At 40.6% G+C, this 26,225-nt stretch overlaps 1 protein-coding gene across 1 annotated transcript in view; it reads right to left on the reverse strand.

Annotated features, from left to right (window-relative positions):
- The window catches only part of LOC308173881 (VPS10 domain-containing receptor SorCS1-like), a gene marked incomplete at both ends in the record, with an annotated part of 75,005 nt that extends 49,311 nt beyond the window's left edge, over nucleotides 1-25,694 (reverse strand). The window contains 12 exons of the mRNA XM_080548934.1: nucleotides 124-200; nucleotides 853-955; nucleotides 1,422-1,568; nucleotides 3,921-4,100; nucleotides 4,977-5,066; nucleotides 5,755-5,873; nucleotides 7,026-7,090; nucleotides 10,096-10,169; nucleotides 11,471-11,629; nucleotides 12,128-12,227; nucleotides 13,779-13,846; nucleotides 25,452-25,694. Coding sequence (XP_080405060.1) covers nucleotides 124-200; nucleotides 853-955; nucleotides 1,422-1,568; nucleotides 3,921-4,100; nucleotides 4,977-5,066; nucleotides 5,755-5,873; nucleotides 7,026-7,090; nucleotides 10,096-10,169; nucleotides 11,471-11,629; nucleotides 12,128-12,227; nucleotides 13,779-13,846; nucleotides 25,452-25,694 — 1,425 coding nt within the window. The remainder of the gene's footprint in view (nucleotides 1-123; nucleotides 201-852; nucleotides 956-1,421; nucleotides 1,569-3,920; nucleotides 4,101-4,976; nucleotides 5,067-5,754; nucleotides 5,874-7,025; nucleotides 7,091-10,095; nucleotides 10,170-11,470; nucleotides 11,630-12,127; nucleotides 12,228-13,778; nucleotides 13,847-25,451) is intronic.
- Nucleotides 25,695-26,225: the final 531 nt, after the last annotated feature.

The raw sequence follows: 26,225 nt of genomic DNA on the forward strand, positions 1-26,225 counted from the left end.
TTTATAATAATCATCACACGATTGCTTTCTCCCCGGAGATATTAAGTCATAAAGCAATGGAGAATATCTATATAATATTGCCTTTGATATTTCTTCGCGCAACTTCTCTTTTAGTCAAAATACCTCTCTCCATGTGTTCCCAGCATCTGATGTGATGAATATGCTGATGTTATTGGTAGTCAACTCAGGCCCAATCATGCCTAGAAGGTAACAAGGTCAAAGGTCAAATGTCTTTAATATGCCTTTTCACTCCAACTAGGATCACTGTATCTTTGATGCAGTGAGGTAGAAAGAAAAATGTATACACATTTTTAAAAATACTAAAGCACAATATGTGAGCCTATTCTTCCCAATAGATGATATTTGTTTTTACCAGGCATCTGTGTGTCTACAAACATGCAGGCATGCTGTGACCAATTTCTCATAGCAGACTGATTTCACTTGAAAATATTTTACCGTATTTAACACAACTATGGATTTGTTCGAGTAGTATTACTATATAATATGAGTGAATTGTGAATAGTGAATTGTAACAGCTGTGTAACTACTCGTGACGTTAGAATTATAAGGTTCTATCTCCATTTTTGTCAAAATTGAGTTTTTTACATAATCTGATCCATTAGGTGTTTATTAATGCCTGTGTGGTGTTATTTTTAAAATGTTTACATTTTTGAGTTAGTAATTCATAAAATACAAAGGTTCCATCTCACAAAACATAATGGAATGTAAAAACTTTGAAGCTCAATATCTCTGAACTACCCTAAACAGAGATAGAACCTTATAATTCTAAGCTCACGAAATCCTAATGGGGGCAAAGATACAAAGTAAATACATTGATCAAATAATCCTTACCTGAAGCTAAGATGATTCCTGGGGCTGACTCTTTGCTCACAATGTTCCCAGACGTGTATGGGTTGTCAGACATGTGGAGATGCAGATGCAACGAACAGTAGGGCTGAAACACCAACCAAACAAAGAAAGTTTATTCTAAAGTTTATTGTTGAGTTTGATAGACAAAATTTGACATTTAATGTCCTCCTTACTCTTTAGATGAAATTGGCAAGTACACTGGAATATTTTTTCACAAATGTATCACAATGAGTCCCATTGAAATACAATATGAATCTCTTTTATAATAATAATACAATCATTGTTTTTCAAGGGAGCCCTGGTGATGGAGAAGGTGTTATTCAAGTCAAGTCAGCTTTATTTATATAGCACGTTTACATACAGCAGTGCTGAACCAAAGCAGTGCTTCACAGTTGTAAAATAGATCAAATGCAGGAAATAAATAAGATGCACAATGCACATAATACAATGCAATACAAGATATGGTAACCCTAACCCTTTGTTACAATCACCCACAAATGTAGACAAAATGACAGGTTTCTGATGTGATCTACTGTCTAAAGCCCACTCACCTGTTCACAGTCAACCTTGTCTCCTCTTAGGTCAGTGGTAGGAGCGTGTAGCAGACGCCAATCCCGACCCTTGTTGTACGTGATGTAGGTTTTGACTTGGTTCTGAACAACTTTGTTTGACAGGAACACCCCTTTAATCCCTGCCACCTAGGAACATGAGATAGAGAGAGAGAGACAGAGAAAGACTGAGAAAGAGAGGGGTGGGGGGAGAGGCAGAGGGGGCAGAGAGGGAGGGGGCTTTTTTGTGGTGCCGTTGGAGGAGGAGGGCAACTTGCTGGGAAGCTGCGCATGAGTGTTTACAATTTTAGGTCAAATGTAATAAGTGTTTTTAGGGCCAGTTTTTAGATTTAAGTAAGTTGGTCTTTTAGTGTCTTTGCTAGTGTTTTAGACAAGAAATGAGCTAAGGAATCTTAAAAAACACCTTAGTGAACACAGGCCTCTTAGTCTGCGTCCTACAATGAAGGAAATGGATGGCACTGTGGTCTTCAGCAGCAAGAACTACAACAACAACAAGGGCAGAAACAACATAATCGCCTTCAGCAGAGAATCGCTATTAAACATCTGAAAAGCGAGTAGGCCTAATTCACCACAGCCAAGAACTCCTCCTCACCCCGGAAATACACAGAAGTGCTATCCAACTAAAGTTGAAGGCCGGAATTCTTCGAATAATGGACATAATTGCATTTCTGACAGTGAGGCTTCAGAATAAAAACATGGTGGAGCCCTGAAACATTTCTCCTACTTTGTATTTGAATGTGGAGATACAACATTCACTCAAAGTTCATCCTGCTCCACAATTCATCCCAGAGTGCTCAAGTCTGAGTGAAAACGACCTTTTCATGGCATTCGTTGTACAGCATCCCATCAGTTTAATCAGACCGCACTTTCAAAAAGGGTTCAGGACTGCGGCCTCGTACCTACGACCGAATCACAGCCGTGCTGATATTCAGTATAACAGCACGACCTCGAGTGTGATATTGCTTTTATACAACAGTTCTACAGCGCAATTTATTAGTTAACAGTAATAAGCAACAACAAATTATGATTTGTTTGTTTATTTAATCATAAAAATAAACAAAAAATAGTTCCGCAACTGAACTTCAAATGGACTGTTGCCTAGTAACCTGAACACAAACATGTAGTCTCAAGTTAGTTCCCTGTGAGCTTTGACATAACTTTAGGTATTAGTAGAGGTCAGTGAGCATTGAGAACTGGCATTGCTGATAGCTTTTTTTAGCTGCATGACTGTATGAGTGGAATCTCATACTGTATGTAGCTTTCGCTACAAGTTCAGGATGAGCTTAATAAGAGATGAAACACATTGTGTAGTCAATGCTTTCTAGTCTTCTAATGGTGCTTTACCTCGCAGCGGTCTGTCAAGATAGATTTGGGTACAAGTGCTACTTGGCTCAGGATGCTATCATTCATGACTTAGATGTGTGAACCTGATAACTCAGGTTACAGCTATAACAATGCATTCGTTTTGGGTTAGGCCATCCATTTGTTTACAGTTTGTTTATTTTGTTGATACTCTATTCTTATTCTTTTGCCTCAATGTAATATTGTGTGCTAATGGTTCTGGTAAAACAGATTTTCACAGAGCTCACTTTAATGTTTAATGTTCATGTGCGTAGTTGACAACATGTAGACTTGAGTCATCAACATTAGGTATTGTACCATGCGTAATCTCTTCACGATTTCTTGTAACTCATGCATGGTCATAGCATATTGGGGCTCTTACTGGAATCGAGGATTAGATATGAGTGTCATGCAGGGATAAGCCAATCATTATTAATGATTATTAACTTGTCAGTAAGTATGTGACCACTAGTGTGTAGAGTCTGTTTTATCATGTCCTAACCGTCTGAAGTTTATTAGGGAATACATGTACCTATCCAGTCCAGTCTTCTGTCTTGCTACTAGTCTTCACTGTAGATAATGGCCATCTAACATGGTAAGGATGTGCATACTACATGACCATTTCTAATTCAAATTGCTAATAATGCTACACACCACATTGCAGTTTATCAAGGCTACTGTATAGTATGAATTTACTAATGCTATTCCTGAAGCGGCTAATTGGAAGCCAACTTAGTGCAATGTAGTAGGCTACTATCTGTGACGTAAAGGTCAAGACGGCCTTGACAAAATGTGTTAACAATGTTAACATGATCAACCAAAGATGTTACACCGACAATGCTAAAGTGACATAACTCCTCAGTGTTTCCTTTATTAATTGCCTCTGCCTAGATCTGTTGCGCCCCCGCCTAGAAGTTGAGGGAGTCAAGTCAAGTCAGCTTTATTTATATAGCACGTTTACATACAGCAGTGCTGAACCAAAGTGCTTCACAGTTGTAAAATAGATAAAATGCAGGAAATAAATAAGATGCACAATGCACACAATACAATGCAATACAAGATATGGTAAAGTTAAAAGAGAAGATAAAAGGACTAAAAACAATAAAACAATAAGACAACAACTAATAACAACAACTGTACCTCATAGAGCTCTATCATGATGTTGCCCTCAGGTCCTCCACTGCTCACAACGTTCTCCAGGGCCAGAGTGAAGAGCCGTCCCCGGGCCTCTGACACGTACAGGTTGTAGGAGTCGTTGTGGTACCAATCCTGCACCGCTGCCACCACCTGGTGATCCTCTGTGCTTATGATCTGCAAGTCCTGCATAGAGGCAACTGTGTGTTACTGAGGTTGGTATGAACAAATAAGTAGACTTAAGTAGTAATTCGTGAGCTTAGAATTATAAGGTTCTATCTCCGTTTAGGGTAGTTCAATGATATTGAGGGCCCTATTATGCACTTCATCAATAAGACGAGGCGGTAGATCTAAACTTAAGACGTGGAGGCGTGGTCAAGGCCACTTTGCTATTATGCGTGCTGTAGTGGGCGCCTAAAACCCGGCGCTAAGCAAAGAAATTAGTCATGGGTGTGTTTTGGGCGTCTTCTCAATCAACCCAATCAGCGTGCCAGGTGCCATTCCCTTTAAGAACCGGCTGCGTTGAGTCATTAGCGCTATGCTATTATGGAAGTCCTAAGAAGGAGGTCAGTGCGCTTCTCTGCCTCTCCCTTCTGAAATAAAGCATTTATACTGTGACCGTAATTGACGTCTTGCCGTGGAGCCACGTGCGTGTTCATGTGTGCCCACATGCATGCGCAAACCGCGGAGGCGCGCTCGTGTTTCAAAACGTGCATGAAGTCTAAACTTAAGAACTTAATAGGGCCCTGAGTGTCAAAAATTTTACATTATGTTTTGTGAGATGGAACCTTTGCATTTGATTAATTACTAACTCAAAAATGTCAACATTTTAAAAATAACACCACACAGGCATTAATAAACACCTAATGGATCAGATTATGTAAAAAACTCAATTTTGACAAAAATGGAGATAGAACCTTATAATTCTAACATCACAAATTGTGAGTGTTGGCCATCAAACAATTGAGTTGGACTGTTCTTTCAGGTTGCAAAACAAAAGCAGCACTAAAAGTTTCTAAAGCGGCATTACGTTTATAACGATTTTACTTGGGGCAAACTTACCCTTGGCAAAATATACTTAGGGAGTTTCATAGGGTAGAAAGCATTGCGTTTATATGACACATAATGGACAGGTAGGCCACCCATTGGAACCTAGAAAAACAATGTTTGGTAAATGATTAGATATAGTGTAGTGAGGGTTGTAGTGGAGCACACCGTAAATACACATACACGACCCTCTATAAGTATTGGAAAAAGGAAGCATTTTGTCTTATTTTAACTTTATTCCAACAGTTTGGATTGGAAATCAACCCCCCCCCCCAAACTGTTGGTGTATAGAGCTAAAACAAGGGCACTGTAGTTGTTCGCCTACTGTATAATCTACATCCATGCAGTAGAATTGCTAAATCATTGCAAATTGGGCTGTTATAATGCAGTCTATATCAATGCCTTATACAGAAGTAGAAGGAACACACTATGATGGTTTGTCTTGCAGGGCGAGTTATACTGTTGTCTATATCAATGACAATTAAAACTGATGCGTGGACTGGAATAGCATTTTGATATACTGTAGTCATATTTGTATTGGGTAACTATAAATATGCTAGGTGAGAGAATGAAATTAATTCTCTCACCTATCATGTCTATGGTTACCCAATGCAAATGATGACTACAGTATATCAAAATGCTATTCCAGTCCACGCATCAGTTTTAATTGTCATTTTAGTACCTGAGATGAAGTCGTATACAACAACAACTTAAAAATATGTGTCCGTTGAATAAGTACATTGGAGCGGCGGTAATATACTGCAACCTCGGAAGTCACAGTAGAATAACGTACCTGAATGAACACATACTCGTCCTGCACCACCAGTGAATCAGGGATGATATACCCAGGGAAAGGCTGGCCTTGGTTTGCCTCGGAGCAGTTCTGCAGCCTACATGTCACATACCGGGAACCTGCAACAAGTGGTAGGTAAACCATATATAGAAATATATTTTTTTTTAAAATAATAACAAAAACTTCTGTTATATTCAATCAGGAGTTCAGTATTAATAGCACAGTAGAATACAGGAGACTACAGTAGAATAGGGAGGCCAGGTGCTAGTCTCACTAATAGGAGAGCTAGTGGCTGTCCCTGCGTGTTAGCTTCAGCCAAATGAGCTAGCATCCCCAGAGAGAGAACATTAACACTGAAGGCTTTATGGAAACAGCCGTTTCTTAACACTTTGGCCAACTAAAGAACCCTGCAGTCACATTAGATCTACCAGTTACGGTAACTGTAAAGAAGATAAAGTGTCTCTGTGCACCCAAACCTATTCAAATGGGTGAGAGAAATATATAGAGAGAGAGGGGGGGGGGGGTTACAGTGAGTGTAAAAATCAAGGAACGGTTGCAACATGTAAAGAATCTTTTGTTTCAAAGGGGAGTAAAACTTAATCACATCAACTAAAGGTAAAGTATATATTAGGAGACGGGACAGGTCTCCAGAGAAATAATAATTACGGCCAGACATATGGTTTGGTTCTCACGAGAGCACTCTGAGGTAATTACTGAGAGAAATTCGGCATAGGCAAAAGCTCGAAAAACCGGGCTGCTTTGGACTGGATTTTGTTCAGGCAGCTGCGAAACAGATGTACCACTATGATCAGAAAAGCAAAATCTGCATATTATCTTAATTCCCTACACATGAGTGCTGGTAACCTAGCTAAGTTCTGGAAAACAATTTAGTCTATGAAGAATAACTCCCCGCCCCACACAACCCCAGCAGTTGCTGTCTGTTTAATGATCATTGTATTAATGGAGGCCATATTTTGAATCAAATAAATCTGGTAGATCGCCAGTTGGATGGGTCAGCATAATCAAAATGAGACCTGCCAATCAAGGCCAGAACTCTCGAAGGACATGAATCCTTGTAGGGTCACGGGTCGGGTTACTCACTGAAGTGGAATGGGGTGACAATCTTTTGAGGTTAGACTCAAAAAAGTATATTGGGGTTGACTTTCTGGACCCTGGTCTTTTGGGGTTAGTTGCCTTAGTTACAGTTGGGCCCTTAAGACATATTTTTTAACTTTCTTTTTCTCTTTTGCCTCTGTCACATGATCACTTACGTCCATCTGAAATGTGTGTTTCCAGGTGGATCATTCCAGGCTCTTTGTCCAGACCCAGTTTTGACCTGTAATGAGACAAAACACATTCACACATTCAAATATTATTTTTCATAATAATAATCATAATATGACCTTTCAGTGAATGCCTGTGCATTTTAGCAATGACATAGACATTTACATTACTGAGCTGTTCATTTAGATTAGATTAGATGTATTGTCCCCAGGGGGAAATTCATGTTCACACCACTGTACAGTATACATACAGTTAGGTCCATATATATTTGGACACAGACAGAATTTGTGTTATTTTAACTGTTTACCAAAACATCTTCAAGTTACAGTTATATAATGAATATGGGCTTAAAGTGCAGACTTTAGGGTAAGGGTATTCACATCCAAATTGAAGGAAGGGTTTAGGAATTACAGCTCTTTAATATGTAGCTCCCTCTTTTTCAAGGGACCAAAAGTAATTGGACTATTGACTCAAAAGCTGTTTCATGGGCCTGTGTGGGCTATTCCTTCATTATTTCTTTATCAATTAAGCAGGTAAAAGGTCTGAGTTGATTCCAAGTGTGGCATTTGCATTATAAGCATATTTGCATATAAGCACAACATGCAGTCAATGGAGCTCTCAATGCAAGTGAAACAGGCCATCCTTAGGCTGCAAAAAAAAAAAAAAACATCAGAGAGATAGCGGGAACATTAATAGTGGCCAAATGAACTGTTTGGTACATTCTGAGAAAAGAAGAATGCACTGGTGAGCTCGGCACCACAAAAAGGTCTGGACGTCCATGGAAGACAAGAGTGGTGGATGATCACAGGATCCTACATGGTAAAGAAAAACCCCTTCACAACATCCAGCAGAACAGTCTCCAGGAGGTAGGCATATCATTATCCAAGCCTACCATAAAGGAAAGACTTCACACAAGCAAATACAGAGGGTTCACCACAAGGTGCAAGCCATTCATAAGCCTCAAGAATAGAAAGGCCAGATTAGACTTTGCCAGCAAGTGAAATGACTCTGCCAAAAAAACATCTAAAAAAGCCAGCCTTGTTTTGGAACAGCATTCTTTGGACAGATGAAACTAACATCAACCTGTACCAGAAGAAGAAAAAAGTATGGAGAAGGCTTGGAACGGCTCATGATCCGACGCATACCACATCATCTGTAAAAAAAACATGGAGGCAGTGTGATGACATGGGCATGCATGGCTTCCAATGGCACTGGGTCACTAGTGTTTATTGATGATGTGACAGAAGACAGAAGCAGACGGATGAATTCTGAAGTGTTTAGGGATATTCTGTCTGCTCAGATTCAGACAAATTCAGCAAAGTTGATTGGATGGTGCTTCACAATACAGATGGATAATGACCCAAAACATACTGCGTAAGCAACCCAGGAGTTTTTTAAGGCAAAGAAGTGGAATATTCTGCAATGGCCAGAGTCAATCACCTGATCTCAACCCGATCAAGCATGCATTTCACTTGCTGAAGACAAAACTAAAGGCAGAAAACCCACGAACAAACAACAACTGAAGACTGCTGCAGTAAAGGCCTGGCAAAGCATCACAAAGGAGGAAACCCAGCATTTGGTGATGTCCATGGGTTCCAGACTTCAGGCTGTCATTGCTTGCAAAGGATTCTCGACAAAGCATTAAAAATAAACATTTTATTTATAAATATGTTAATTTGTCCAATTACTTTTGAGCTCCTGAAAATAGGGGACTGTGTATAAAAATGGTTGCAATTCCTAAACGTTTCATTCAATATTTTTGTTCAACCCCTTGAATTAAAACTGAAAGTCTGCACTTCAATTACATCTCGATTGTTTCATTTAAAATCCATTGTGGTGGCATAGAGAGACGAAATGATGTCACTGTCCAAATACTTCCGGACCTAACTGTATATATAAATACAACACTGTATAACACAGACAACAACAGACAGTACTACACATGACGGATACACAAGTACACACACACACATTATATAAGGCAACAATGGCTGCGGGGATCAGGCTTTTGCCAAAGCGAGCCCTTTTGCACCTTAGCGTTCTGTACCTATGCCCGGATGGCAGTGGGGCGAGGTACAGATTGAGTGGGTGAGTGATGTCTTGTTCTATTGTGGTTGCGATGCGTGAGATGGCCCTGATGGTTGTTTAGTGCTGTGAGGTTGGGTGTGGGGAGTCCAATTATCCTGGCAGCAGTGTTGGTGATGCGTGGGAGTTTGGCCCGGTTGATGACTGTGAGCATGTTGAAGAAGCAGGAGGATTTAGCCCATTGCATACAGTAATAATAATAATAATAATAATAATAATACAGTAAATTAAAGGGATACAGATACAGTGCCCTCTGCAAATAATGGGACAGTGAAGCGTGGGTTTTTCCTTTGGCTCTACATGAGGTTAAAGTAGAGATTATCAGCTTTTATTTGGCATTTGGTTTCTCCATTTAGAAATGACAACATTTCTATACATACTGTAGTCCCCCTATTTCAGGGCAACAACAGTAATGGGACTAGTGGCTTGACAGGGGTTTCTGGTTTGTCAGGTGTGTTCCGTTGAATCATTTGTCCAGGAATAAGAGAGCTGACCAAAGGTAAACAATAAAAAAAGGAAGGAAATAGGAAGCCATTATGAGGCTGAAAAAAAAAAGTTTGCTCCCAAGTTTCTGGAAGACGTTGAATGTTTTAGCCAAATATTTGTGAACATGTACAATTCTATAATTAAGATGGCCTAATTGAACCATCCACTTAAAAGATGATGTTGTTTTAGGGCTTATTTATCATGTTAAAAGCGTCTGGTCATAGTAGTCATACAGTATTGATCTCCCTTGTTTCCATGAAATAGTACATGATAGCACTAATGTTTTGTGATTAAACATTATTATCATTGTGAAAGTACCTATTATCTAACGAAACACAGTGCTGTGTCAACTAACATCAAGGGAAATATTGTAGATGTCTATATGTAAATGATATATGGTTATTTGAATGATTACTCATTTGAAACACATGTAGATGTCATTTCTGTTAAATGGTATCAGCAGGGGATGTTGATTGCTGTTCTCACCAGTAGAATCTATTGGGGACCACATTCTCATGTACCAGCTGCCATCTTCTCCCAAACTCGACAGAGACGTAAAGCTGAAAAGGAAGAGAGATGATAATCCAAAAGTTAAAACAATAACTTAATAATAATATATAACCTGTCAAAATTCTCAAAGTTGATCATATTCTGACTGTGAGAGAGCTGGTTGATACCCCCTCACATTGAAGACACATACAGTAGGTGGACTTGGAAGAATAATAAGGCCTAGCTTTCTTTAATCTAAAATATGATGACCAAGCAGCAGCATCTTAGGGACAGAGGGGGAAGCGACACGTGACAGTATCACTTAATTAAACACAAGCACTGTTTTACACTGTGTGCTTACACGAGCACACGCAACGCGTAGCCATCATGAACTCTTTATACAAAGAAGAAAAAAACATGTCGAAACATAATGCCATGCTATAAGGGTAGTACCCTAAGTGCCCTGTTATAAATCTGGTGTGAATCATCTACAGCATATAGGCCTTATTAAAAACAAAAGTTTACTGTATGAAGATGTTATTAAGTCTTAAAAAGATTGCTCCGTTCGAAGTAGGGCCGTAAGGGTCGCTACTGAATAAACAAACGCGTTGCCCAATACTTCGAAGATACTCATTGGACTTAGACCGCCCCATGGAGTAAAAACAACCACAATATTGTTATCTCACAGAGAGATATGGAAGAACATCAAGCCTAACTTCTTAAGGGCTTCTTAATTTCCAACATATCGACAGCTCTCCACAAAGCCTCTTATCTTCCCCCTCGCCCAATTAATCTTAAAAGCTCCCGCAGAATCAACTCTTCCGATAGCAGTGATGGAGAGGGAGAGTCTCATCTCTGCTGCAGACTAAAGCAGGCAGCGGGGTTTCTCATTGGGAATAATAACAAGTGTTTGTTGTCTCCTGCTGACAGACTGTCTCCTGTCTAGGACATAAATTAGAGAGAGCTCTGGAGTGTGGCAGCTAGACCCTAAAGTTTGTTTTCAGGGGAACAGGTGATGAGCTGTCTAGGTGTTGACAGTCATCGCTCTCTCTCTCTCTCTCTCTCTCCCCAACTCTCTCCCTCTGTCTCCTTTCCTTTGCATACATGCATGCACACCCGCCATCACACACACACACACACACACACACACACACACACACACATACACACTCACACAGCTATGATTGAAGGAGGCATCGTGTTAAGGTCAATAACAAACTGATAGCTGAAAGGATGTCAATAACTCTATTGACATTGACAGTAACAAGACCCTTACTTCAACCATGTCTCTTTTGTGCTTTGTGTATGTTGTGTGCTCTGTGTATGCCCCCACTCCCCTGCTCTTCCATTCGAATTGTCAGGTGCCTGTTACCTTGTGGTCATGGCTGTAAGCCAGGATCCAGTCCTCCTGCTCAGGGTGGAAGAGGAGGCTGAGGATGTTGAAGGCTAAGCGGTGTCTCTGATAGGACGCCCCTTCGTCGAGGCTAACGACCAGGCTGCTCTCCACCTCTGGGTCAGTCAGTAACATGATCTGAGATAGGTCAGGACAGGACAGGACAGAAGAGGAGAAGAAGGAAGGGAAATTAACCTCCTGCCTTGACAGCAACATTCCCAGGGCTTTGGTTAGGTGTGCTAGCTACAGATATTAATAACACTACAGTGCAATAACACTATGTGCAATATGACAACCCTAGTCGTCTATCTGTACAGTATAGTATAGTGGATAGTGTACATAGCCTTTATTTATGTAAACCAGCTCCTTCCCTTCTTGTGTTTTTTTAACGTTTTTCTTTCTTTCCTAACACCAGGGGAGCCACCCCTCCTAAATGTCGTTGTTTGGTACCTGTACTGTAGCAATGACAATAAAGACCATTCATTCATTCATTCATTCAGATAAGGCTGGAAGCCAAAATGCTGCTCCAAAACATATGACGTTAAGATTTGTTTACCAAAAAAGCAAACAGCCAATAGCTGTGAAAGTACTGTGTCTGTATATTGGGTATGTTTACTGTAAAGTATGGCAACTTACCTTTCTTCTGTTGTTTGGACTCACGTACAAGTAGCTAAGTATCATTTTCAGTCCAACCTTTGAATTGAGTTTCTCATATGTGGTTCCATAGTCTGTTGACCTAGAATTTAATTAGGGGGAAAACTAAATTAGTTCTTATACTATTAATGGTAAGAGTGGCCGCAGGGAATTCAACAATAATACCTATGACTTAGTACACTGATGCTACCATGAAGCAACTTGAACAAGCAGAAAATTGCAAATTAACATTTTATAAACAATGTACTAGATTAATGGAGAATATGAAATGTGTATATTCAAAATTATACTTATTATAATGTGTAGTGCATGTGGAAAAGTGTTATAAAAAGCAAAATGTGTTATAAAAGCGTTGACATCACACTGTAAACCTCACGTATATTAACTGTGTCCTTCACTATATCTGCACTATTAAACACCAAGCTTGGTAATAACTGAGGTTTGTACCAGTTTATTTGGAAGGATAGATTTACATAATCATAAACCATCTCCCTGGAAGGGTGGATCGTTCTAGTCCCATGGCATCTTCTGGTTGTCTGAAATATTTAAATATTTAAAAGCTGCATTTGGGAAATGTGCCGTAGTAGTCTGTGTATCTGTGGTTGAGTATTCAGAATGTTGTGTCTTTCTCTGTTTCTCTTTGGAAGTGTCCCAGTCTTGTATATAGTTTGGTTAGGCTAGGTATGTGTAGGTATACCCAATAGTACATGATACACTGTCAAAGCTACAAGCCCACTCCTCCAAGAGCAAGACATATCCTAAGATGTATTATATCTTATCTTACTCTTATTGGATAAGGCTTGTTAAGCCTCATTATGTAATAACTGCACATTATGTCTTGTTAAACGTCTTGTGAGTAACATGCAGTACCGGAGTCCAACAGAGAGGCAGCAGCTACGGGACAGTAGCCTGCGTACTGCGTAGCCTGTCCTGCCCTAAAGAAAAGGTGATCCTGATCACCCCTGGCCCATCAAAATCAAATCATTCGAGCGCTGTTGCTATGCTGACGTGCATTCCGCTAATCGGCCAAATAGCCTACTGTGACGTCTTCCTACCGCTGTGTGCTTACTACCACAGATGAATGTGTGTAACTTAAACTGGGAAGACAAATGTAATCTTCTTGCACTTGAATAGAATTAAGGTGGGGTCAAGTTTATACCATTGGAAGGGCAGCCAATAGGGCACATCCTCTAATTTTGCCACTCAAAAGGGCACTTTAGTGCGACGTTTTTCAACTGTGGGGGCACATGGTCAAATTTAGACCATTGGAGGGGCACCAATAGGGCACATCCTCTCATTTTCGCCACTCAAAAGGGCACTTAAGCGAGACGTTTTTCAACCGTGGAAACCTTGAGTCCGCCAGTGGCCAGTAGGTCTAAAATTTCCCCTGCTCACATCAGACCTTTTGGATTCAAATCAATTTCTGCGATCCAAGCATCCACTTTAGAGACCTACACATTCAGAAATGATTAATAGAACTATGTAAGTTGGTGATCAACAAATGACTGGTTTAGGTTGAGTGGTCTCTGAGTTAGTTAGTTATTTGCTAAAATGTTTACAACTGCCCCCAGTCCCCCCTATAACATTACAACATGATCACATATTTGCTTACATTAACATACGTCTTCCTTACCTCCATAAAGAACTCTCTGTTACACTGCCAAGGCTGAAGTCAAAGTACTTTGTCAGCATTAGGATCACCTTGAAAACAAGACATAGTTCCGACATCAGCATACAATTTCAGGGTAATAGACAACAAATAGTTTTTAGGACATTATGAGATGTGGTGATTATACTGTACATTGTTATGATGCATGAAGAAGTGAATATAAATGCTTGTCTCATTTCCTATGGAATTGTATGACAAGATGTATCCGTCTTGTTATAGTAATGTTAACTTAATATAATGTTATACTAACACAATGAGTGTTTGTGGTTAACTTAGTGTTCATCGGCTTGTCTTTGTAGGGAAGGTAGAACCTTTTTCATTCTTATCTGATATGATTTAGTCATGATTCTGGTGACTGTCATGTCATGAATTATGGCACCATGGTGAGCCATCTTAATAAAGTGTTATTTCTAGAGTTCTAGAGTCTCTGAGTTGATAATAAATTGATACGCCTATACTAGTAATCTAAAGATAAATAGCTGATAACCTCATAATGCTGTAGACCGATATACACGACCAACATACTTTCAACATTCAACATTTAACTCATCTACAGTATGTGTGAAAATAGCCTTAGGCATAATGTATCAGCAGTTTAGACAACAGCAACAACATGCCAGCCTCAGCTTAAATTGGATGCTCGTCAAACAAACAGAAAGCAGCTTTAGCCTATACAGCACATTCCAGAAAACTTCCACAAATATAAACAACCAAACACACTGTTGGGGCTTGGAGGGTCTCATCTTATCATATCTCTGCCTATATGGAGCATACTATGTAAGAGTTAAAGCAGAGAACATGTGCTTTGTTTACCATTTTTAAAGGCCAGTGGGTTTGTCTGTGGTGATAAATACTACCACCATCGGCACTCTATAAATAAATAAGTAAACTACACATCTATCATTCATCCTAGACATCGCAAGGCTCTCCTTGTAAATATCATGGACATCTTTTTTGAGGATGTCGTAAAAAATAATGTCAATGTCAATGTTATGTGACAGTTACAGGCCTTTACCTAATAGGAATGAAGACTCATACATGTCTGAAGCATCGTAACATGTTCATTAATAGTTCTCTGTAGGCAGGTCTATGTTCCACGCTTTTAATTTGAAAAGAGAAACAATTTTCCTTAGCATTTGTTAGAACCTAAATAAAAACCTAGATGTGTATAGCTTGATTACAGTAACAATACATGGATTCATGGTAACAAATTGTTCTTTGATATTTATTTTTCAACCAAATTGTAATAGGAGACAATGTAGAGGGAAATAATAACACCATTCAATTACCGATTTCAAAGAATCTATGCAAAACTATGCAACTGTTTCAATGGTTCACTGCCTAAAAAAACACATTTAAATACCTTTTGCAAGGGTTTCCCCATTTTGTATATGCTACTTGGCCTTTAAGTTAATCAGCAGACTGCAGAAATGTGGGTATTTTAATATAATATGCATATTCTATTTGTTAAATCACAGTGTGGGAAGAAACCAGGACAAAAACCAGAACAAAAACATCACGCCACTTGAACAGTTTCTTCCCCAAAGCCATAGCCCTTCTCAATAACTGCTGATCATTGCACCTTGCACTTTACATGTTCTTGCACTTAGTTGTACAGTATTTATTCATAATATCCACTCATATTGGTACTGTATATTTTGTCTTGAGTATTGTCATGTTGTCATCTTGTTGTTGTATGTACTGTAGCTTGTTTAGTATGGTAGAATACCAAATCATGTTCCTAGTGCACTGCACATGGCGAATAAAGTTTTTTAAAAATAACCTGCGTAGCTTGTCAACCCAGGAGTAATAAATAATCCTACAGGTTGGGGGAGCAGAGATGGATGGCCCAAATAACATGACCTTTATAACTTCCAAAAGTCACAACCTGCTGGACATTGTCGTAAACAATACAACAATCCACAGCAGTTTCAAAATATGAGCGATTACTTCTTGTCTCCAATTATGGTAATTAACTTGTGCATTCACTTGGAGGGCGTCCAGGATAAGACTCTGAGAAATTATTTGCATCCCGTGAAGTGCCAGATGGAAAACCTTTGGTGTTGGACGGTTATTAAAAGTATAGGGTGAAGTGCCCTGGTTGTTGTAAAAAGTAATCCACCTCAGCATGGAGTGATACAATATTCATTGTGTAGATTGTTCTCTAGAGGCTACGGTTACTTTACTGTAGCTGTTACATTTTAAGCGAACGCTGAGGTAATGTTCTGCCTCATAAATGTTTGTCTTTGAATTATGATGAAACTCTGAACTCCTGCAAGCAATCCCAACCTGATGAGTCAGTAATGCTTAAATGGGGGAGGAAGGATTTTTCTTGGAGCACACATACATTTACATTGCAATTTACATTGCAGTTGTGAACGTAGCTTTCTTATGCAACATGAAAGGAGATGCGGACTTTTATGTGAAAATATTTTAGCTCTACTATGGTCTATGGTAAACCATTCGTTGGGTCGATAAGACTCCAACAAAATGCCATACATGAGCATTTGGAAGCAGTAGGTCCATAGTTATGCCCATAGATCCAGGATAGGTCAACCCACTAGCTAGCATTGAAACTCACAAGGCACAGGGCACGAGAGAATGTAGCTAGGCTAGTAACTAATTGATATCGAAACTCTGTACGTTTCCAGTGGAACGCTGCAGATGGACTGGCAAATAAGCGAGTGAAAAGGGTAAAGAATTAAATGGGTGGGCATTGCAGTAGCCTTTATAGGCTGTACTGGGTGAGGTCAGCTATGCAAAGCTCTCCCGGGCCGTTCTGGGTATGATTGAATAGAGATTCAGAGAATAGAGTATACAGGAATACATATTATCCCATAGTGAGATGTCGACCGAGTCGACTGAAACAGAACTAACAACATTAATGAAAGAGATCTTATTGCGCAGATGTGAATTACTTTGCTACAGTCATCATTTAATTATTATTAGCAATGGTGTAAATACCCACATTCATGGACACCATCATGTTCATCAATTAATATGACATTCCAATTAGCGCTTCCAGTCAAATAGACAGAATTGAGGCTGATCCATTTGGAGTAAAGCAGCTTATTTTCCTTCAAACAGATGCTTCTCTGCTTGCTTAAATCTTTTAATTCTTAAAATAGAGGCTTTAATGTTGAGGAATAACCTCACGGTTTGCAGTAAAATGACCAATGACTAATGACCAATTCTTAGAGGCCACACATTTAAGAATGAACCTCGGTAAGTGACCAATGACCACCACTAGTTCGAATAAATACCACATACAAATAATAATAATAATAATAATAATGATGATGATGATGATGATGATGATGATGATACTACTACTACTAATAATAATAATAATAATAGCCTAATCATAATAATAACAATAATAATGAATTGCATATAGCCTAGTGTGTATAAAGTGCATCAACTATCATCTTTTATACAAACTATGACTTTTTGTTTCAAGTTCAATTATCATTGTATTTATGTCGGATGTGGAACATACTGTATCATTGCTTTCTGCCTCCTTCAAGCAGGGTCTCTTGCAAAAAGATTCTCAATCTCAAAAGGACTTAACTGCATAAAGAACATTTAAAAATCATACTTTACACAAGCTATGACTTTCTGTTTCATGTTTTCATATAGCATTTTCATTAGGCTTTAATATGCCATGCCTGGTGGTACAGTAGAACCAGAGGGCGATGCGCCACAGTCAGGGCCGGACTTATGCATGGGCTACCCTGGGCTTGAGCCCAGGGGCCCCGGGCTACAAGGGGCCCCAAAATAAATCCAAATGTATGAATAAATATTTGCTCTTTGATTTTGAATTCATAAATTACGTTCAACTTGGAAAAAAGTGTTTTGTCGCAGCGCAGGGCACGGAAATACAGCCCCCCCCCTCCCCCGCGGGCATGGAAATACAGCCCCTATCACTATTCCTACTGGACGCTCTGATGAATGACGTGTTTTAATTTGTTTAATTATACTGTATATTTAGGCCAATGGAGAGGTTTACATCGACGCGTCACGCGCAGGGCAGGGGCATCATCTTTGGTGGAGCGATTGTCAATGTCATGATCATGGCGGACAGGAGGAATTACGAGAGTGGAGCGCAAAAAAGAAAAATGAAAAATGAAAAAGTGGAACGCGAAAGGGAGACACTGAGAAAAACTCCATAACTTACTGGGTTTTTCAAACCAGTCGTAGATGCTTCATGAGTTCAGACACTCGCGCCCAGACACATACTGTAGCTGTCCAATACACACCTCACTTACATTTCGTCTCAGGCACCCACACACTCCCCCCACGTAGGCCCTGTTAGTGTAGGTTTGTTATTTTGTCTGTCTTTATTAAATAAAAATGTTATTATTGTCACCCTTGTCTCTGTGTCCGTCTGTTCTGGGGTTCTGCCACATTTGACCGCTTGGTTCAGGCCTAACACTTGCTTTTTCTTCATGTGCTTTATGCCAATAACATACTCCATTGGGATACGTGTGTTTCTGGTCATAGGTTCTGGTTGGTGTAGTTGTAGCTTATAATTTTTAGTGTAGGTAGGGGCCCGAACAATGACTCAAGCCCAGGGGCCCCCACCCCCCTAAGTCCAGCCCTGGCCACAGTGTTCCCAGGGGTGCAAACGTGTCACCTTTTAGCCGTTTCTACCTCAAAATAGGTCAACCATTTTCATAAATGTTTTCAGGCCAAAAACAAATGTTGTCACCTTTTTGGGCCATCACCAGTTTGCCTCCCTGGTTACAGTTAGCCTAGCTCCACTACAGGTGAGTCAACGGCTGGCTTTTGTCTGCCACATCAATTTATATTACTTTATTCACAAAGACAAGGTTTTCTGGCTGACCAGATGCTGAGCTGAGGCTAGATTGTTTGAAGTCAGAGCTATTTGCTACTCCATGGAACAGGTCAACCAAATCAGGAAGTATAAAGGGACTTCATGATAGCATATTGACACATACACAAAGATAAAGGACTGATGTTGCAGTGTGACTCTTAAAACAACCAGGGAGTAAAAGCTTACCATAGACAACCAAGGTAGGATCTCTTCACAACAAATGATACTCTCCATAACAAAGAAGTGCCATATGCTAGCCTACAGCCATGCTAGTATCTTCTGATATTATTCACGATAGTCAAATGCTTTTTCACACAAAAAAGGATGTGTGAATAAGGGTGTTAATCAGGATTTGAAAATAGTTCTGGATTGTGACATTGTGACAACGAAACATTTTAAAGTCCTGCAAATCTCACCCTTCACCGAGACACAGAGAACATCAAACTACATTTTATACAAATGTTGCACTACGCAATCTACTCTAAATTCTCCAATAACTGTTTAATAAATAAAGTGTTCTTTGTGTGTCCGAACCGTGTTAATCAATCATTTCAAATGGGCACCGATAGAACTGCATTTGATATGCCACCCAGCTCACACTGGTTAGGAACATCCTGATGCTATCATACTCACAAGCTTAATATGTTACATTTGAATAAGTTTTTTCAGCGTGTCCCTACCAAGTCTCATCATCTCAAAGTTCTGAGTTTTCTCCTTGAGAGGAAACAGTCAGGGCACAGCTCTAGTCCTGCAGCCAGACTATGGAAGCCTGCTGTGCCCGGAAGCCTCATCAGGAGAGAGGAGAGGACGGTTTGATCAATGCTGGCAAGATTAGACATTGAGTGTTTAAACAACAGCACAAAAGTATGCTTGAGGATACTCTCAGACACCGCTTTCAACTACCTACTGTAGATATGCCTTTTGGAACTGGAAAAAAAAAAGAGAAAAAGTAGCAAGATTGTGTGTGTGTTGCAGGGATGTGCGGTCAGGGGAGGCAGGGGAGGCCTCACCTGTCATACTCCAATGAAAATAGCTGTTACGAAAAGTAAAAAATATAGATATATATTCATTATTAATAAATATTAAGGTTTTTCCACTGATTTGTGTTATAAACGACTCCAATCATTCCAAACATTTTTTATAGCCAAAATCATCAAATTTCCAGAGCTCCCCTGCAAATACAGGGAGAGACAAGAGGTGCAGAGACCAACTAAGCTTCACCTGACTGTGCAATCCATCAGAAACAGGATGGAGCGCGGGCTAAGCCCCATCCTCTACAACCTCTACACCTACGACTTCACCCCCGTCCACCCCAGCAACTCCATCATAAAGTTTGCAGACGACACCACCGTGGTGGGCTGCATCTCGGGGGGGGGACGAGGCGGCGTACAGGGATGAGGTGGAGCAGCTGGGTAAGCTGTGCAAGGTTAACAACCTGCTGCTGAACCAGTCAAAGACCCAGGAAATCATCGTGGACTTCAGGAGGAAAAAATCTGAGGTCCAGCCCCTGCTCGTCGATGGAGGGAGCGTGGAGAGAGTCTCAACCCTCCGATTCCTGGGGGTGCACATACAGGATGACCTGTCCTGGAAGACCAACACAGCAGCCATCATCAAGAAGGCACAACAGCGGCTCTACTTCCTGAGAGTCCTCAGGAAATACCACCTCAAACAGGAGCTGCTTGTGACCTTCTACCGCTGCACAGTGGAGAGCATCCTCACCTACTGCATCTGCGCGTGGTTCTCCAGCTGCACAGCCACAGAGAGAAATGCGCTACAGAGAGTCGTGAGATCGGCCCAGAAGATCATCGGCACCCCCCTCCCCTCTCTGGAAGAGCTGTACAACACACGCTGCCTCAGGAAGGCCTCCAAGATCTCCAGAGACCCATCCCACCCTGGGAACGAACACTTTGATCGGCTGCCCTCGGGCAGGCGGTTCAGGACCATGTCCGCAAGGACAAATAGACTGAAGCTCAGCTTCTACCCTAGGGCCATTCAGGCCCTGAACACAGCAAAGACCTAGGTTCTAGGCCCTGGACAATCTAGACAATTTGATGGCAGCTACTAGATTGAAATCAAGTGCAATACTGAAACACAACTGTGAACATTTCAAACCTGCAAACTGCGACACTTTAAATGAATGTGCAATAATACTATGTGCAATATGACAACCCTCGTGCACATAAGGTTCAGAGATAGGAAATGTTAGGATATTTATAGCATAGCATAGAGTACAGCACAGTGTTTTATTTGTATAGTATAGTGGATAGTGTATATAGCCTTTATTTATGTAAACCAGCTCTTTTCCCTTCTTGTTTTTAGTATTTTTTTCCTAGCACCAGGGGAGCCCCCCCTCCCAAAGTTCGTTGTATGGTACCTGTACTATATTAATGACAATAAAGACCATTCATTCATTCATTCATACCTCTCCAACACATCTCAAAGCTACCTCTCCAGCAATGCAATATCATTCTGTCTCTGATATTAAAGCACTCATGCTAATTAGGCACACACTTGGTTACACTAGCAACCAGCCACACAACCAATGAAATCCCATTTCTGCCTGCAACAAACCATCCTCTTTGGATGGAATTGCTGGTGGGTAATGGCTCTCATAAGATGTCCCATTGACCCTTAGGCAACACTGCAGCTTTGGGGTCAGTTGAATCTCAATCCAGTCAAATGGAATTAACCCCAACCCCAACTGTAGTTATAGTACGGGAAATAAGTATTCAGTACATCAACAATTTTTTAATTTTTTTTCATATATATTTCTATTGCAGCTATTCACATTACATTTAGACCAAACATTTGTATTAACTGATAAAACTGTACAGCTAAAGAAATTGTAACATTCCGATCCATAAAAAAGCTATGTGCAATAAAGTGGAATGACACAGGAAAGAAGTATTGAACACAGTAAGAAGAAGCACTAAACCAGCTTATGCCACTAATGAGATCGACCTGTGCTAATTAGAATCATAGAATCACATACTTACTTTTTGGAAAAAGGGTTTCTCATCTCTGAATGCAAGTAACCAAATCATTAAATGATTTGTCACCAAGCTTTCCTGCAAGAAATATGTCATGATGGGTAGAGGCAAAGAGCTCCTCCAAGATCTTCGCAACAAGATTGTTGAGCAGCATAGTAATGGCACTGATTACCGACAGATTTCTCAACTCCTGAATGTTCCTATAAGCACCATGGGGGTCATTATCCGCAAGTGGAAGGAACATCACTCAACTATCAACCAGCCATGCACAGGAGTTCCGCGCAAGATTTCTGACCGGGCAGCCAGAAGGTTAGTCAGAAGACTAGCCCAAGAGCCAAGACCACTTGAGCAGAGCTCCAGAAAGACCTGGAAGCAGCAGGTACAGTTGTCACAAAGAAAACGACAGGCAATGCACTCCACCACCATGGTCTCCATTCGCAATCACCCCCCGGAAGACTCCATTAGAAGAAAAGACGTGATGAAGCTTGTTTGAAGTTTGCTACAGAACATTTGGAGAAGCCTGTAGATTACTGGGAGAATGTAGTCTGGTCAGACGAGCGAACAATATGATGCAGCATGTTTGGAGGAGAAATGTCTCTGCATATGATCCTAGAAATACAATACCTACAGTGAAGTTCGGTGGTGAAAGCATCATGATATGGGTCCGTTTCTCTTACTGGTGGACTGGTGATACTGATGGAATCCAAAGTATCGAAAGGAAGATGAGAATTCTTGAGAAGAGCCATCCACCAGGACGATGAGGATGAGACGCGGGTGGATGTTCCAGCAGGACAACGATCCAAAACATACTGCAAAGGAGACTCAATCGGTTCAAGGGGAAGAAGATAAAGGTGTTGGACTGGCCTAGTCAATCGGCAGACTTGAAATTCGGCAAATCCAATCGGAAATGTGTAGAAGGAACTGAAGATCCAGATTCTGGCCCTCCAGTTTAGAAACTGTCTCTGTTGAAGAATGGGCCAAAAAAACAAAAAATCGTACAGGAAGCACCTTGAAGCTGTCATTGGAAACAAAGGCTTCTCCACCAAATATTGAATACATTCTGTTATAGAGTGGGATATATACATCTGACCACCAGGGGCAGTAGTGCCATTGCTGTATAACCTACCGCTCTCCATCTGTGGGTTCAGTTGAAGTATGGTCGCTATGCAGGAGAGTTCTCAATAAAGTAATTACTATTACTTATAGTAAGTCTGTGGCAGTCCAGTTATTAGTTAGTATACCAAGATATTACAGTTAGTGTGTTCAATACTTTCCAGTGTCATTCCCCTTTTATTGCACTTAACTTTTTTATGGATTGGATTTCAATTTCTTTAGTTGTGTAGTTTTATTGAGTTAATACCAATGTCTGCTACATTTCATGTGAATAGCTGCAATGGAAATATGTTGAATTAAAAAATGGTTGATGTGTTGAATACTTATTTTCCCCACTTTATATCTAATGAGAGGGTAATTGAGATGTTAGATATACATTAGTATGTATGTAAGACTGAAAGCTGATGCAGCATTTGTAAATGACAGCATCACTAGTGCCATGATTTACACCTTGAAATGCATTTTGGAATCAGATCTGAGGCCACACCAGATGGTGATATTCATCCTGGAGGAACAGTCAGTTATGGTAGTTCAAGATCAAAATCTCTGGTGAAACTTGAACAACACTGACAAGAAACTGGAATAATCTCACATTCTGCAAAAATGTGATTAGAGTTCTAGACTCCTCGGCCCACAGCACTGTAACGCCATTATAATAAGACTAGCCTATATAATGAACGATAAACTAGTCTAGGCTGGCTCTTTCTGGGGTTTGGGTTCAGACTGTAAAGCACTTTGTGCCATGACAAGGTCTATAACAAGGTAGGTATAGGCTACCAGTTGTTGAGTTAACTAAAATAACTGCAATTAAATCATTCGACCCTACTGTACTATGTTGATTCTCATCTCTAACTTCAACACGTGTGTGTGTGTGTGTGTGTGTGTGTGTGTGTGTGTGTGTGCGCGTGTGACCAATTTCCGCACACAAAAAAAGCCTCAACACCCCCCTGATTAAATCGCCTGTATGGTGCACTGGCCAGTCAGCACTGCCAGAGCATTGTCAGTGTCCACCACTCTTCTATGCCTCACAATATTAAACATCAGCTCCATCCAGTGGCGGGCGGTGCATTTCACACCTAGGCCTTCAGTGATGTCCGACACATTCCTACCTGAATTATTCTACCTCTTAATACCATCGTTATGACGCCATGGCTCTAGAAACTAGACAGAAACACAGTATAACCGGGCGTTGCATCACCTTAACATAGTCAGACAAGTACAACAGAGTTATATTAATATTTCCGAAGCATTTTTAATCAATAAATCCGCATTTACAATGAAGAGTGTTAAACTAACATCTTTAAGATCGCTACATTACCCACGTCTGTCGTCTCGTCCACCATAATAGCGACAAAGGGTGCCTTTTTAATCTCCATTTTGATCTCTTCTCCCATCACTTAAGCAATAGCAAAAATCAGGTCGTTTTGTATTTTGCCTGACGTCCCAGTAAACACTTTGTTTGTGGACAGGTGGTAATGTAAATCTGGGTTGTTTTCAGCCAGAAAAGAAATAAGCTCAACGTAGTTTCCTCTGTTTGTGGACTCGGTGCTTTCATCGTGTCCCCTAAATGATAGTTATTGTTTACCCAAAAACAGGACACAATCGATCAGTATTATCGATCAGTCAACGAAAGCTTTCGTTGTGATGCTCCGTTTCCCTGCGCCATTTCAAAAGTTTCACATCTACCGGCATATACGCATCTCAATAGTGAATATCAATAGTGCGTATCAATAGTGCGTATCAATAGTGCGTATCCAATCAAAAGACGTGCTGGGTGCTGACATCATTGAGCCTTCCAGCAGGCGCCGTTGTTGCTTTTGCTCGCATCTACGTAGGTTTACTAGGAACGCCACAGGTTTTCTCGTTCCAACGTTAAGTTACAGGTCGAATCCGCGGCACCGCTTAACGTGCAGGCAGGCAGATTTTGGAGCCCCCTAGCAACACATTTTGATTGGATAAAAGCTCTAACATAAAGGCCAGCCCTCCAAATCTCAATCGGAGACTGGAAGCAGCGCAACCAAGAGGAAAGCTATGAAATGAAGAGAATAGACTATGGGGAATCATTAATACATATTTGTGGAAAAAATATATTAAAATAAAATGTATATTCTGATGATGTTTAGGCCAGCAGAGAAGGCCTTGCTGGCCCTGACGGCACACCACTGGCTCCATCAGCGCAGGCCTGCATGCATCCAATTATACAACAAATTACTGCAAAGCCACGAAGTAGTCATTAGATACCTGCAATCATATACACCTGGGAAAATAACACTATTTGAAAAGGAATGTTCCTTTACGCAGTAATGCAACTCCTTGCCAAGTCGTGAGCTTAGAATGATAAGGTTCTATCTCCGTTTAGAATGATAAGGTTCTATCTCCGTTTAGAATGATAAGGTTCTATCTCCGTTTAGAATGAGAAGGTTCTATCTCCGTTTAGAATGATAAGGTTCTATCTCCGTTTAGGGCAGTTCAGAGATATTGAGCGTCAAAGTTTTTACATTCCATTATGTTCTGTGAGATGGAACCTTTGTATTTGATGAATTACTAACTCAAAAATGTCAACATTTAAAAAAATAACACCACACAGGCGTTAATAAACACCTAATGGATCAGATTATGTAAATAAAAAAACCTCAATTTTGACAAAAATGGAGATAGAAGAACCTTATAATTCTAACGTCACGAAGTTTCACTTACGCTGCTGTTTGGGCCGGACCAATGCACCATAGCTTGGTTGTGAGCTGAATCCCCGGCGAGGGCGAACGTGGAGCTGGTGAGTTGGGACTCCCGTTGCCCCGTGGTTGACGCATCCTTTCCGTTCCGACGACTCCTAAAACTTGCCGCAACCTTGTTTTTGGATGATCTTCCAGATCGTTTTAGCCCATCTTCTCTCCCAGATCTATCCGTTATCTTATATTCCCGGTCATTCCCGGTCACCATACTGACATTGGTGGACGGGATCTCTGCGCGTAAAGCAGTTTGATGTGGATCATATAGCATCCCAGAAATAAGTTTCTGACGCACTTCTCCCTCTCCTCCTGGGCCGTATGATTTATTAGCTGAAGTCTGATCGTCTGATTGAAATTCATGCCCTGAATTGATCGCATCCCTGTACCCCAGGACACTCCCCAAATAATCCGCACCATTGCTGTCTTTACGGCCACTGTCGTTCAAAATCAAATCCTGATAATCCGATGTGTCCTTCGCAATTCCCATGACAATTTCTTCATCCAGTGGTCCCTCTCCAAACTGACCCGAAACCGTGAAAGACAGTTCCCGCGGAATCGATTTAATCACACCTCGTTGGCATGATGGAATACACCTTACCTCCGCTGCTTTGATCATGTCCATGATGGAAGTTATGGTAAAGAGCAACATCCACATAGCAATGTGGCTTTGAATGCCGTAGCCGACGCTTGTCTCCATCCCTCTGCTGCTGTTGTGTATGCTACTGTTATTGACTTGCCTACT

The sequence above is a fragment of the Nansenia antarctica genome, assembly GCF_963989245.1.
Source record: "Nansenia antarctica genome assembly, chromosome: 19".
In the NCBI taxonomy this organism is placed as follows: domain Eukaryota; kingdom Metazoa; phylum Chordata; class Actinopteri; order Argentiniformes; family Microstomatidae; genus Nansenia; species Nansenia antarctica.